This window comes from Monopterus albus, unplaced genomic scaffold, assembly GCF_001952655.1.
Source record: "Monopterus albus unplaced genomic scaffold, M_albus_1.0 scaffold11.1, whole genome shotgun sequence".
NCBI lineage: Eukaryota > Metazoa > Chordata > Actinopteri > Synbranchiformes > Synbranchidae > Monopterus > Monopterus albus.
Window position 1 is genome coordinate 2846073 of NW_018127891.1, and position 14486 is coordinate 2860558.

Genomic DNA, 14486 nt, shown 5'->3' on the forward strand with positions numbered 1-14486 from the left:
GGCAGTGAATGGCTCCGTTGCGGTGCGGTGGCCAATCACGACCACGAAAATCAACAAGCATCCGCCCCATTGCTATAACGCCACTGGATAAAGGAAACGTGAGCCATTAGTCAATTAACCGCTATTCCATTCAGCAGAGGATTGATGATTTTTTTTACGTTAATAAATTATTGTCTTTTTTACATATCTTTATTTCTGAGCACTTACAAACATGACAGAAAGCGGTTAAATTGTCACACATCAATAACTCATTTAGAAAAAGGCTTTATATATATAAAAAATCATTTAAGAAGCATCAAAATAATCCCAGCACAATGTCCACTCAAAAGCTTTCAACCACAATCGTCAGGAAATCATAAACATTCAAATGTTTCTCTGAGCACTTCCAGGACTTCTCCTTTATGTTGGCTTAAAAGCAAAATTTTACCCATATTCCACTATTACGAGGAAACATCAAGATTATATGTTATGTTCAGAATATTATAGCCACTGAGTGCAGGGTTGTGATATGTTTGTTGTAGGATATTGGCGACCTGAAGGGTAGTTAACATTTAAATACTGACAATTGTATGCCATGAAAACTTGAGAAATTTTGGAGTAGACAACACACACAACTGCATAAAAATGTACAAAAGTAATGGAACATTCTGGCTAAAGACCCATTAATGAAACTTGATGAGGTTGTTTTGTCAAATAGGGCCTTCTCTTTTGAAGTCCAATTTTTTTTAGTCTATTAATCTTAAATGAATCAAGCTGATTAAATAATATGCTGTCAAATGTTAAAACACTAACTGCTGGCAATGTTAAAAATCGAAAAATCGAAATGAGCCTGATATTTATCACATTTAAACTTAAACTCGGACTCTCCCCTTTCCTTCAAGGCTTCTCCAGCTGGATCTCCTCTTCCTCCATAATGTTGCAGACATCTTGGTACGGGCCCTGTGCCTGGGACCGTTCGATCTGATCATATGTGGTGCAACAGTCATCCAGATTTAGCCCCTGGTGCATGAGATAAGGAGGATGGAATTCAAGTAAACAGAAAAATCAATGAAACATAACAAACTTGTTTAATTGATTGGTCGCATAAGATAACATGTTTGTTCATGTCTTGGATCCTGCTTTCAGCAAAAGTACATGGACTAGTATTTGCCATATGCATGCCACGGCATGTGTTTGACTCAGAGAGGATGTGATTCATTTCACCTGATATATGTTTTCCTCTTCCTTCTTGGCTTTCTTTTTCTCCTGTTCACTTACTCTCTTTGACTGTGAAAGGAAAACACAAGTTGGAAAACCTGTTAAATGATGCAACTCCCAATCAAGTAAAGGCAAGAAACATTCAGAGAAACGTTTGACAAATGCAGATATAGCTCAGTGTGGTAAGAACAGTCAAAGCAGGGCTGTTTCACTGATTGCATTAATTTCTGGTGTTGACATGAGTGATAAGGCAATATTACTATTGAGAAATGCTGGAAATTAATCATAACTTTAACATCAATATTGCAGGTCAGGGGTAGCTGACAAGGCAGTGTATGTATGTTAATGCATCATTCATACTAATGTTACCCTCTGACCTTGCGGAGAAGGATGGCAGAAGGCAGCAGCACACACAGTAGCAGTAAGATTCCTTCAGCTGTCAGGATCTTGTTTTTGGTGCTTTCACTGAGGCCTGTTAACATCACGTGTTCTGGGGTTCAGAGGTGAAACAAACTAAACAACAGTTCTGTCTGTAGGTATTCACATACAAACACTAACTTGTCTTTGTAGCATGTGAGCGAGCACATTTGAAATAATCTGGAGCATCTAAAAATGAATCAGGCTAACAGATATGTTTCCTAAAGGCTTACTTGGAGTTTTATTACAAGATCAATTGTTAAGCTACTGTACTATTTCATATACAGTACAGTCTAATGCAAAATAAATAAATAAATAGACAATTGACAGTATTTTAGGTAAAGGCAATATGTTCTTGTAAACTAATACTGGTTATTTTACACATAGTTCCTAGAGAAGTTTAGTGGTTGATATACATTTACACATCAGCAATTTGCATTTAATTAGGCATTCTTAAGATGTAAAGATTGAATGAACAGCAATATGCAAGGATGCTGCCACTCACCAAGCTCTTGCTAAATTAAGGCTATATGGATTATGATGTATAAGCATTGTTTAGAGCTCACTTGACTGGCATCTCTCCATGTTAAACATACCAATTTAACACATTTCTGAGTAGTATGCACTGCAAATAATACCCCTCCCACATGCACTCACCAGAGACTTGCAGGTAGGTCCCATGTGTATAACTCCACTCGACACTGTAGTTCAGTAAACAGCGGTATAGTCCAGTGTCACTGAACTGGACTGACGTGAAGGTTAGGGTACCACAATGTATACCGTTATCTTTGGATGTTTGGTTTGCAGAAACATAGATTGAAAGATCCACAGCAAATGTAGAAAAATTACCCGTGTCATTTCGAAGTACTTTGAACCAGGTGAAATTTACTGACTTCAAATTGGGATTGAAGCAGCACTCCAGGACAGTATTTTGAGAGACACTCACATCCAAAAAGGGCTTGTCCAACTCTAAAGTCACCTCATCCTGTGCTGAACCCACTGCTGAAAAAAATGTGTCTATTATTTAATTTTAACCCAGTATTTGTCAAATCATTTCCTAACAATTGCATATAATATAGTAGTATAATTTCTATTCACAATGGGCAAATAAGGTCGTAAAAGTTGATATAAAATGAGCAATATACAAAACAATTAGGCAAAATTAACAGAGCAAAAATGCAACATGTCAGTACAGCCATCTGCTCTGACAGGAAATGTGGTTCACTGAAGCAGAACTCAGAGTTAAACGTCATAAAGCTATATTAATATAGAATAGTTATTCAGAATAAAAGCATATACTGACATTTAACCAACTAGACTAGAAATACCTAATTTCCTCCAAACCCAACACATAATGGCATTTACTGAAATATAAACACTTTCACTCAAATATGACATTTTCAGATATTTTAAGGTCTTAAAAATCATCACTCACCTGCCAAGCAGCAAAGAACAAAGATCAACGATCTCTCAATTTTCTCACACATTTTTAATCTAAGGATTAAAATTACTTAACTGAGGCAAATGTTTTACACAACAATGATCCAGCCTTCACTGTTGTAATGACATACCGGTGTCTTGTTTTTCTCAATCAGGATTTACGCTTGAACGAATTTGGAACGTCCCACATTTACATAAAAGATATATCTGCATGCATTAGAAATATAAGTGTATAAATACAGCCCCCCAAGGGATTCAGAGTACTTTGCTTTGTGTACACTTTGTATGAATAAAGCTGCCATTTTTGCCCATCAATCAACACTCAAATGTTAATGACCAACTGAAAACATGTTTTTAGAGTATAGTGCAAGAAGGGTTTTGGTCAGAGACCTGACAAAGAACCCATCAGTCAGTCTAACAGAGCTTCATAAGTCCTCTGCAGAGAGCCTGCCAGAAGAATGACATTTCAGCTGCTCTCCATCAGTCAGGCATTTGTGGTAGAGTAGAGCGAAGTGGAGTAGAGAGAAGCCACTTTGAGTAAAAGGTAGGCCAATTTCAAAACTCAAGAGCATTAGAAAAATACTCTTTTTGATGATAAAAACAATTGAACTGTTTGCCTGGTGAACACCAGGCAGTGCTTATCACCTGGCTAATACAGAAGGCTACCATCACTACAGTGAAGCCTGATGGTGGCAGCGCCATGCTATGAGACTTTCTCATTGGCAGAGACAGGGAGACTGAATTGAGGAAACAATGAATGCAGCCAAATACAGAGGTCCTTTAAGAAAACCAGCTCATACAGTGACCCGAGACTGAGGTGGCGGTTCACCTTTCAGCACAACAGTGACCTGACACATACAGCCAAGACAAGGATGGTGTGGAGGACAAGTCTCTGACTGTCCTTGAGTGGCCCAGCCTTAAACCCCACAGAACATCACTGGAGAGACCTGATGATGGCAGTTCACAAACACTTCCCATTCAACTTGACGGAGCTTAAGAGCATCTGCCAAGAAGACTGGGATAGACTGCCCGAGGTGGGCAAACTTGTAGAAGCTCCTTGCAAAGGGGTTTCTACAATCTACTAAATTTCAGTTTTTAATTGTTAATACATTTGCAAACATTTCTAAAAATGTTTTTTTTACTTTATCATTATGGGTTACTGGGTGTGGGTTGCTAAGCAAAAATGGCAACATTAATCAAATAAAATTAAATCTACATGAAATATGCAAAAAGTGAAGGGGTTTGAATACTTTCTGAAGTACCTTTTTTTTTTATATACGTTGTATATTTGAAAGGGATATACAGATACAGGATAAGGTTCAAATATATCAACACAAGGAGTCTAGTACAATTAATGTCTAAACACAGCATTCATACACTATGTACCATATTAATCCACATCCAGAAATCCTTGCACCCCAAAGAATAAGTCTGTAATTATTATAAAATTATAACTGACTCATAACTATATAAAATGACCAAGCTGGTATTTTTTACCCAATTTATTAAAAAAAAATTTAAGAATTAAAAAACAGAACGTACCACAAATTTCCTTAAGTATAAATCATTAAAGAGCGTCTTACACAATAAAACAAAAGTCCAAATACACAGTATAGTTCTTGCATATTCATTGTTTATAGACAGACAAGATGACAGTGTTTTCTTCTATACAGAGCACTGGTTGGCAGAGTTGGTAAAGGGCTAAAATCCTATTATTATAATATAAATGGACACAAACAGTTTGGTGTAGGCCAAGTTAAAACTCTTAACATCCCTTGATGCCCATGAGTCATTTGGTCATCATCTCTCACTGTCTGAAGTTCTCCATGCAAGAGTGTCCATCAGAACACCAGTGATTGTGTTTGTAGACTTAACAGCCCTTTATGAAGCAACAAACTCAATCATCAGAACAAGGCATCACTCTATAAATATATTTTCTATCCGGCTAGCTATCTGTATATAGAATACATGAGGAAGAGCATCTGGAGGAGAGAGAGAGAGCAAGGAGCGGCTGTAATAGTCTTTTTGCCAGTGAAATATGAAGGCATCACTGTATGCTGGTGTTAACTGGTTCGAACCTACTGACACCGGCAGTTTAACAGTTAAAAATCCGTGGTTGAGATAATCTCTACAATGCATGTATTCCACTGGTAGGCTGACTAGCCACAGCTCAGTGTGGGTTTACATTTTTAGTCACACTTTAAAAAAACATATGTCATGGTTACAAAGTTTGCATAATTGTTAATATAATTAATTGTTAAATTTGCTCATGCATAGACAAGATACAGACGAGTCCTGTCTCTCTCGCTGCTAACAAAAACTGTGACAAAATCCTCCCCGACCCATTTAAGTAAATGAAATACACATCATCATATGGTAAAACTGTGCAGCAGGAAAAGGTGAGCATGCTATCACAAGAGGTGAGCGTGTTATCATGAGGTGTATGCAGCTAATAAGCTTATTGAAAACAAAGGGAGCTAATTTATACTTTCTCTCCACTTCTCCTTCAAAATAACATTTATGTACAGTTTCTCAGAGGAATGGTAGAAACGTTCACACAAACGCATATTTTAGCAACTTGTGACAGTCAAGTGACTGATAGCACTGTCATTTGCATAATTTGATACAGAAGTGAAGGGCATACATATTGTGGCAACAACAATGAGAATGCATATCAGGAAGTGATCATGATTACAGTACTGTGAGAGTGGCACTGGGTAATGATTGCAGTTCTCCCCCCTTCAGATTGTCACCAATTCCTTTGTACCATCACTGACTGGCTTGTTGCTTTGTACTTGTTCAGTCTCGCCCCCAAAACCAGGTCACAACAGTACAGCTTGTTTTTACTTTGCTGACCCAGAAAGACCCTGAGGACTCATTAAAGTCAATGAAGTGTTTACAAGAAATGGCAGATTTATAGATTGTGCTTGGTCACAAGGCTAGAGCTTCATTCTTCATCTATATATTTACATTAGCTGGAGAACTGAAAATGTGGTACTTTATTGACAACCAGTGCCTTGTTCATCTGTGCTTCTGAAACCCTTTAAGTTGCCTTTACTTTTGCTGTGCTGGTGTGCCATCAGCATTAAGTGATGTGCTAATATACAGATGAAATGCCAAAAAGAAAACCAGAGCTTATGTGAGGATGCAACAGTACTTTGTCGTCTTTGGTCCTGTGTGCATGGCCACAGTTGTGCCACTACTCATATCACACCATTATAATTACAGTCAACTGCTGAATAAAATAGAAAGACACAGCACAATTTTGGTACAAATACTGCTGCCAGGGAAGAATAGACCTTTTTAAAAACTAGCAACATGTGAATCTAACGGCACATAATACAATTCATAACCTCCTCTGAAGTCTGTGTTTTGGATCAGGAGCTGTGGACTCCCTTAGGGAAGATGATGCTACAGAAGTTAGCTTGGCAGTGAACAACACTGCTACAGCACTAGGCCCTCAGTGTTTGTAGATGTGTGTGTACATACATTTTTCTTCTGTACAGTGAGCACAAATCCTAATGTCATGGTTTATACACATCTTCTCATGACCATCTGGTTCAAACTGGCTTCAAATAAACCAAAGCAACAGCCTCTAAAACTCACTCCCCATCTCTGCATCTGCTCTCTTTACTCTCTGCCTTTATCTCTGTTACACATCCATGAATTGCCTTCTTGTTTTGTCTTTTCACTGACACCCTGCTCTTATCTTTCTCAGCCCAATGCTGTAACAGTTTCCCCTGTGTGAGGCGACTCACTGACCTAACAGGACTTCGAGGAATAAATAAAAGCGGTAGATACAAAGAAGTCTCCATTATTAACATCATGATTACCTATAGCGCCATGATATATAACTGTTTCCATGTGACGTAATAACAGTAAGAACCCCCAAATACACACATTTTTAATTAAAAAATTTGTAACACACATACACACCCATTCTTGCATGCATCTTTTCAGGTCCAGCAGTTCAAAAACTGACAGTACTGAGTAACTACTGAGAGTAACCTTAATAAATTTTGCAAAAACAGTGGGCTCAACTGATTCTGATAAGAAAAAAAAAGTGCATCTCTGTGGAACTTTGGCATAGACTACAAATAACACTATATATCAGCAGTAGTATTTCAAAACATCTTCAAATGCTACATTGGCACCTTAAGGGTTCCACCTGGTTTAGATAATTTGACAGGCAAATATAGGGTTTCTCCATTACTGTACATCTGCTATTGGCAATAATCAGAAGTTATTTCCTAGTGTGCATGTCTCTGGTGTGCATATGTGTGTTACAGCAGAATGCAATCTCTACAGTTTGTTAGGCAGCATCTCTCTAACAGCAAAATAGTGCTTCTTTTTTGGCACCACTCCGCAAATATAACCTCCCACTCAAAAGTAGGGTCTTGCTTTTTTTTTTTTGTTTTTTTTTTCCTGTGTATACCTTATTATCAAGCATGCACACAAACAGACACACATACACATGCACACACCTCCCATGTTCCATCACTGAACTATTGCCCTGCGCAGAAATCCCTCCCTCTCCTCTGTCAGGCAGAAAACTTCCTGCCTGGCTGCAAAAAGCTGTGACATAAACAAATAAAGCAGCAATGGTCCAGGCTTGACTTATGCAGATTTAGGAATTTTCAGGGAAGCCTCTGAAAGTCTCTCTTGCACTCCAACCCAGCAGAGGTTAAAATCTAAAAGAAGAAATGAGAAGAAAAGATTAATTATTAATATAGAAAGGTAATGATATTGGTGATGTCACAGCCATCATTTCATCACTTTCACAGTTACTTGCTAAAATCTCTCAAAGAGGCATCATTCTTTAGTTAAAAAATGGAAATGAGACTAGAAATGAGCTGTTGAAAATTTACTCATCTAGGTGACATGTATTTGTTTTCATGTGCGCAGAGAAATTAAGCTTTACCAGCATCAGAATGTGATTTTCATCCCTTCTTGCTTTGAGCTTCATGTCTCAGGTTATATACACAAGCTACATGATCTTATTTATGTTAGGTTCTTTGGACCATACAGAGAACTCATAGCTTACAACTCAGAGCTTTAAAAAGGTCTGCTAAACTCCTGAGCATGGTTTTAGGTAAAAAAAGAAATTATGCAAATCATTAATTATAGAAGATATTACTTAAAAAGTAACTATAGGTCAACTAAACCTGATGTTAAGAAGGTTTACTGAATTTTTACTTTTGAGTTTGAACATGTTTATCTGTTTATTTCACCCTCTATTGTTGAATATTTAATTTTATTGCATTTTCTGTACTTTTTGTGATCTAGTTTTATTAACTTATGCTACAGTGTTGAATTGTTTTATCTTGATTTTCCCATGTAAAGCATACTGCATGTGGTTTGGATAGTTTTTTATGAATAAGGTAACAATCATTTATTTTATTATTGAAAGCCTAATAACCATGATGTTTTAATTCAAAAAATTGGTACAAGAAATACCAATCACATTTTACGCTGAAAAGCACTGTGTGCTCCCCCCCCCCAACCCCCCTGAACCTAAACCTTTTGATGATGAATGCTGATACTTAAATACATCACACTACAGCTTTTCAGTAGTGAAAACGTTGTCTCACCTGGTGACCAGCAGGTGGCGTGATGGTGTCTCACTGGAAATGACCCCCCTGCAGTGAGAACTCAGATAGGGCCTCCTGCAGCCTGTGGTGCTCCTCTTCTACAGTCTGCAACACACAAAATCAATATCACCTTAGGAACTGCAGTCACACACACGCGCACAGTTCAACCTCCTCCTTTTAACATCCCCTCTTTGTCTCCCTTGTTGCTTCTCTGACACATCTCATTGCGAAGCTCTGGACATGATTGCCATTTTCAAAGAGATGTCCAATTTCACGAGGCAATTTTCAGCCAAGCAATAACAGCAGTGGTTAAATGGTTTTCTATTCTCTAGTTTCTCTTTTGTGCCATTTTGGTCCGATTTGTCCCAAGTACACCATGGCTCACTCCTTACTTAAGTTATCCTCAGTGAAATCCTTGACACCCTACTCTGCGTCTCTTTCCAGGCAGCTTCTGTCTTTTGTTGTGTCTTTCATCTTTATCTGCCGCTGTCATAGAATCTCCTCACAGTTTTCCTCTATATTCTCATCCATCTCTCTCACCTGTAATCTCTTTACTTGTTCCTCCAGAAAATTGATCCTCCTGCACACTTCCTCCATCCTCTCCTGGGACAACACCAGGGGCGCACTGATGCTCCTGTCCTCCTCTCCTTTCATCGCTGCGCAATCCGTTTCACACGTGTTATTGTTCTCCTGGTCCTCTCCTCTGGCCGTGGTGCTGCTTTCTTCTGTGAATGGAAAGACTTGATTTAAATGTGTGAGGATTCAGTTTAAGCTGCAGTCAGACCAGTACTCAGTGATATTTAACATGAGCAGTATTTTGGACTGTACAGCTTCCTAGTTAAAATAAATCTCCTAATATCTGTTTTATTTCAGTTTGTAATGGTGTGATAAAAAAAAGCACACAGTACACAATGAGCTTTTCATTCATGAAGCATCAGAACACATGTAAGAACAATCAACAATATTAGAACTTATCAAGGTCACGAAGCTGCACAGCCCAGAGTTCTACCAAAGTTAAACATGACCCTTAAAGACAATATTTAGTTTTCTTGTCAAGAGTTTGATGACAAGATTGATGCCATGCTCATGCTTGTGTTCTATGTATATATAAAGCTACCACCACTAGATGCTTAAGTTAGCATAAATGCTGGAAACAGGGGAAGCAACTAGCCTAGCTCAGTCTAAAGGTTAACAAGTAATTGCTTGCATGTTTACATATATATACAAAAAAGTGTGAAAACAACATGTTATGGATAATAACCCTATTTCTTAGCTGTGAGCAATTCCTGGCAAACCAGTGGTGACAACTCCAGCAAATTACTGTTCATGGCAAAGAACTAGTCTGGCAATTATAACAGCAAGTAAAACCTTTTTCAACTTCCTTTTTGTACAAAAACCCATATGAGATATTACAGAGCCAGGCAAGCTGTTCCCCCCCGGCTCACACCGTTTATGCTAAGTCTAGCATCATATTAGCGCTCAGACATGAGAATGCTATCAGTTGCCTTTAAAACCACAAAAGCCTACCTGTTGAGTGAAAGCTCTGATCCATTTCTTGCATGGACCTTTCTGTTCGCTCTTCTCCGTTTTCTTCATCGGGCTGTGAGTCTTCTGACAGACTGATGCTACCCACCAGCAGCCTTTTCAGTGATGCGACTAAGACGAGACAGATTCAGTGCTTTCATTAGAAATAAGAGTCACGCTACAGTGAAAGAATGGAAAGACAAGGCAGACAGTTATAAACAATCATCTAGAGAACAAGGAAGACCCTCATTCACCTTCATCCAAAGCACTGCTGGCCACCTTCACCTGATCGTTGTTGGAGTGGCCTATCACATCAAAGCCTTTTTCTGACAGGAAATCAATCAGCCTGTGCCTGGGGTCTGAAGACTTGTCATCCATCAAGCTGTCCTTATCTCGATCTACACACGCACACACACACACACACACACACACACACACACACACACACACACACAACTTAACTTGAGCTTTCAGAAATGTGCTGCAAAATAAAAACGTGTACTATATATTAAGTGTTCAGCTGATAAAGTGCTGTGTTCTCACCACTGCTGCTTTTCAAACCTCCATTCTCAGTCGGGCTCAAAGGGGCATTCAGCCTGACGAAGAGAAAATGACAAAAGAAATGAGATATTCTGAGATGAGTGAACTTTGTCAGGCGGTGAATATATCTTGCTCTCTTGACAGATGAGTGAACACACACACACATACACAGACACGTACGTGGAGGGACTGAAGGGAGGTACTCCCCCTCCAGGAGGCAGCTGCAGCTTCATGGGTGCTCCGCTCTTCTTCAGATCATCCACTGCTAACTTTATGACATCAGTCCAGCTAAAACACACATACAAACAGAATCACAGCTCATCATGTGGTTTACCTTCTGAAACAAATTGGTCTGTCTGTTCCTGTTTGACACTCACATTTTCCTCTCTCCAACAGACTGAGCCACCAGTTCGTAGATCTGAGCACCACTGTCCCAAGTAAATATCACATAGAAGGCCTTTCGATCTGGCAGAACAGGAAAGGAACAACATGTTGAAGGCTGAGTGATACTGATTTCACAATCACCAAAACAGTGACCTGTGGTGATTTTACTGTTGTGTGCGGCTAACCTGTGGCCACCTCACGAAGAAAGACTGAGTCCAGCTTGATGATGGGGCTCAGCATCTGCTTGCCCTCCTGCACAGCGATGTTACTCTTGCTCTGGCATTTGAGGACCATCTTGTCATCCTGCCTCTGTAGAAGCACCAGTAGTTCCCCAAGTAACACACACTGCACCTCTGAGAAACACGGGGAAGGAGTGGGACAAAGGAGAGAGACAGAGAGCAGAGGACAGGGAGGAAAAGAGGGACAGAGAGTGAGACAGAGTGGTTCTCTTTTCTCAGTTCCTCACTATTCTAATTTTTTATGGTTGCGGCTTCACTATTGTGTATTGTTTAAGAGTTTTATATTTATTAATTAATGTATTTATTACCAACTTCACACTGGTGTTGTCACAATACTGGAACTTCTAACGTCAACGCAATACCTTGACTGGTCAGCATGGGCCAAAGCTCGGCCACCCTGTGCCTGCTTGCACCATGTGCCTACAGTTGATCATTCACCGGTAGACAGGTCTGTTTACACTGCAGCGTCACTTGCTGTATGTTAAATGTAAAGTCTGTTTCTGCTGTTGACCGCTGCATCTGATGTTCAATATGTATCAACAAAAAAACTAAACAACAAAAACTACACTTTCCACAACACTACCTCATAGTTTATAAAACTTTTTTTCTATGTTTCGTTTTGCAACAACAGTGTTTTTAATTTCTTCTCCTATCTGTCGTATATGTACAGTATCTGTTGATCGGAATCTAGAACTGGTACATATATTTGCCCTTAGGAAGAATAATAAAGTTGTACTGCGTTGAACTGAACTGAGATAAATATAAAAAAAAGGAAGTTAATGGGCCAGTGAGGTCTCACAAAGGCACCTGCACTCCAGCTGGGCATTCCTTTATAGAAAACCTTAATTTGCACACTTGAAAAAGGGAAATGAAATTGCTTGATAACAATGTTTGCCTTTGTAAGCAAATACAATACAATATGATACGACCGGCCCAATAGATTGTTCTAAAAATGTTGTGCAAAAAACCCCTTTGTCCTTGTATTTACCAATAGCTTTCTCTTTGGTAACTCTCCAGGTCAGGGGACCTTCATAAAGCATCTTCTTCTGAGTCAGGTCAATGTTCTAGAAAAGACAAAGGGCAAACACTGAGAAAAAGGTATTATGGATTTTCAAACAGCTATTAAAATCTGTAAGGTGAAACAGAATGTGCAGAAAAACCTAGGTGAAAGAACCTCACCCTATATTCAGTATAAAGCTCGTTACTTGGTTTGAGCCCTGATGTGTCCAGTTTACGCTGGTACTCCCTCAAAGTCTGGGAACAGAGACAGATTAGGGGGTCAGAGAAAGGACACATAGCACAGCTCTGAAGTAGAAGTAGTCTAACAAGCAGAGACCTTCAGAGGTTCTCAAATTAATTTACTAGACTCCAACTGGTGATCAATCACTACATAACAGTGTGAGGACTGATGGATTGTGTGTTTCTCACCAATAGGTTCTCCATCACTTTGACCGCCTCATTGACATGGTTGAGGATCTTTCTGCAGCACTCTGCGCTCTGCTGGATCCTCTCCTTCTCTGTTAGGTCCTCTGTGGAGAGAAAGAAAACCCAAATTTGAGGAAAATGCAGCTTTCACAACAGAGCCTGAACAAAAGCAAAACATCAAGTTTACATAAGAACCTGGGAGTGACAAAAATTTAAAGTTCTGTGTTGTGCTTAAATCATAGTACTTGTGTAAATACTGTCCACATTTTCCCCATGTTCTGATATAGACCGTCACATATGGTTAAAAACATTAGCATAATATTCTGCATCATTTACTCTTAAGATGAAACATAGATGCATACTGCATCTCATCCGATGCTTGTCATAAAAAGGTACAATCTCATGTATCAGAATGTAACATTGACAAACACCAGACACACTTGTAAGTGGAATATCCTTTGTCACTTGTTTCACTCATTTCATTACTTTAACAATTTTCATCCCACCTTTTCAATGCTTAATAAACCCAGATATATATAAAATATACACCGATAAGTACCTATCAGCAGTGTCTAAGGAAGGACAGACAGTGAACCAGAAACAGGGTCATGGACACCCAAGGCTCACTGATGATGAGTTTGACCTACTGTAGATTAAACTTTTAAATTTCATTCATCCTTTTCAGAAGAATCCATTTTGTTTGAATGTTTGTTAAAATAGTTGAAAATGAGAAATACTCTACACTGGTCTCTATGAAGAGAAACATTCAGCAGCTATAGTGGTGATATCACATCTAAGGTGGGGAGGCTGTTGAATTGGTCTAAAATTCTCTACAACTTGTCCTCACAACCATAGTTTTCATTTATTTCATGAAAGTTTTTTAATCAATTGTAGACACATCTGTGCTCTTCCTGACAGTAGAACTATGGAAGTAAATGAATTCACACAAGGTGCACAGTGACCTGCAGAGAGACACGAGTGCCAACCAGCATGCAACACTAATAGATAATATATTTACTAATGATATTGATAGCAAAATGTCTAGTGGATTACTTATAAATGATATCAGTGATCATTTACCAGTATTTTTGGTTTATGACTGCCATGTTAGAAATGAAAGGCCAAAAACAAATCTTTTTTATAGGAAGGTGATGAACGAATATGCTGTAAGGAGGCTAAAAGAGGACTTTTTGGGGCAAGACTGGGAAGCAGTTTACAATGAGGAAGACTTAGATAAAGCATATGAGCAATTTTTAAATATATTCATGGAAGTATATGACAGGAACTGTCCTCGTAAGCAGTATAAAAACAAGAGGAATTACAGTGGGAAACCGTGGATGAGTAAGGGATTACAGAATGCATGTAAAAAGAAGAATGTGTTATATAAGGAATTCATAAAGGACAGATCAAAGAAGGCGGAAGAAAAATATAAGTCATATAAGAACAAATTAATTGAGATTTTGAGGAGATGTAAGAAACTATATTACTCTAAAGTATTAGAGGATAATAAAAATAACATGAGAGGTACTTGGAATATATTAAATAAACTGATTAGAAACAGTACCAGCATGAGTAACTACCCTTAATATTTTATGGATAATGACACACCGGTCAATAGATTTGAGGATGTAGTTGATAAGTTTAATAGGTTCTTTGTGAATGTTGGTCCTGGTTTAGCAAGAAGCATTTGTACAGATGATACATCCATCACTATAAATAATAATACAAT

General features: G+C 38.6%; 2 protein-coding genes across 12 annotated transcripts in view; both read right to left on the reverse strand.

Moving 5' to 3' along the window:
• Positions 1 to 133: 133 nt before the first annotated feature.
• On the reverse strand, positions 134 to 3153 carry cd79a (CD79a molecule, immunoglobulin-associated alpha). 4 transcript variants are annotated; one of them, XM_020590184.1, is made up of 6 exons: positions 3050 to 3153; positions 2464 to 2616; positions 2272 to 2361; positions 1575 to 1687; positions 1204 to 1266; positions 134 to 999 (listed from the first exon to the last, which is right to left on the reverse strand). In XM_020590184.1, exons 1-6 carry the CDS (start codon positions 3099 to 3101, stop codon positions 877 to 879), a joined length of 594 nt encoding a protein of 197 aa, XP_020445840.1. In that variant the 5' UTR covers positions 3102 to 3153; the 3' UTR covers positions 134 to 876. The 4 variants fall into 4 exon arrangements, with proteins under 4 accessions (XP_020445840.1, XP_020445838.1, XP_020445839.1 ...); XM_020590182.1 differs by having other exon boundaries at positions 2272 to 2613; XM_020590183.1 differs by having other exon boundaries at positions 1575 to 1669; positions 2272 to 2616.
• Positions 3154 to 4670: 1517 nt separating this feature from the next.
• The window catches only part of arhgef1 (Rho guanine nucleotide exchange factor (GEF) 1), a 44601-nt gene continuing 34785 nt past the window's right edge, over positions 4671 to 14486 (reverse strand). For all 8 annotated transcript variants that reach the window (XM_020590091.1, XM_020590089.1, XM_020590092.1 and 5 more), the window contains 12 exons: positions 12761 to 12861; positions 12512 to 12586; positions 12321 to 12396; positions 11279 to 11446; positions 11087 to 11174; positions 10890 to 10997; positions 10713 to 10765; positions 10424 to 10567; positions 10173 to 10301; positions 9186 to 9370; positions 8646 to 8750; positions 4671 to 7745 (listed from right to left, as the gene is read on the reverse strand). In XM_020590091.1, the coding sequence (XP_020445747.1) occupies positions 8676 to 8750; positions 9186 to 9370; positions 10173 to 10301; positions 10424 to 10567; positions 10713 to 10765; positions 10890 to 10997; positions 11087 to 11174; positions 11279 to 11446; positions 12321 to 12396; positions 12512 to 12586; positions 12761 to 12861 (1202 nt within the window). In that variant the 3' untranslated portion in view covers positions 4671 to 7745; positions 8646 to 8675. The remainder of the gene's footprint in view (positions 7746 to 8645; positions 8751 to 9185; positions 9371 to 10172; positions 10302 to 10423; positions 10568 to 10712; positions 10766 to 10889; positions 10998 to 11086; positions 11175 to 11278; positions 11447 to 12320; positions 12397 to 12511; positions 12587 to 12760; positions 12862 to 14486) is intronic.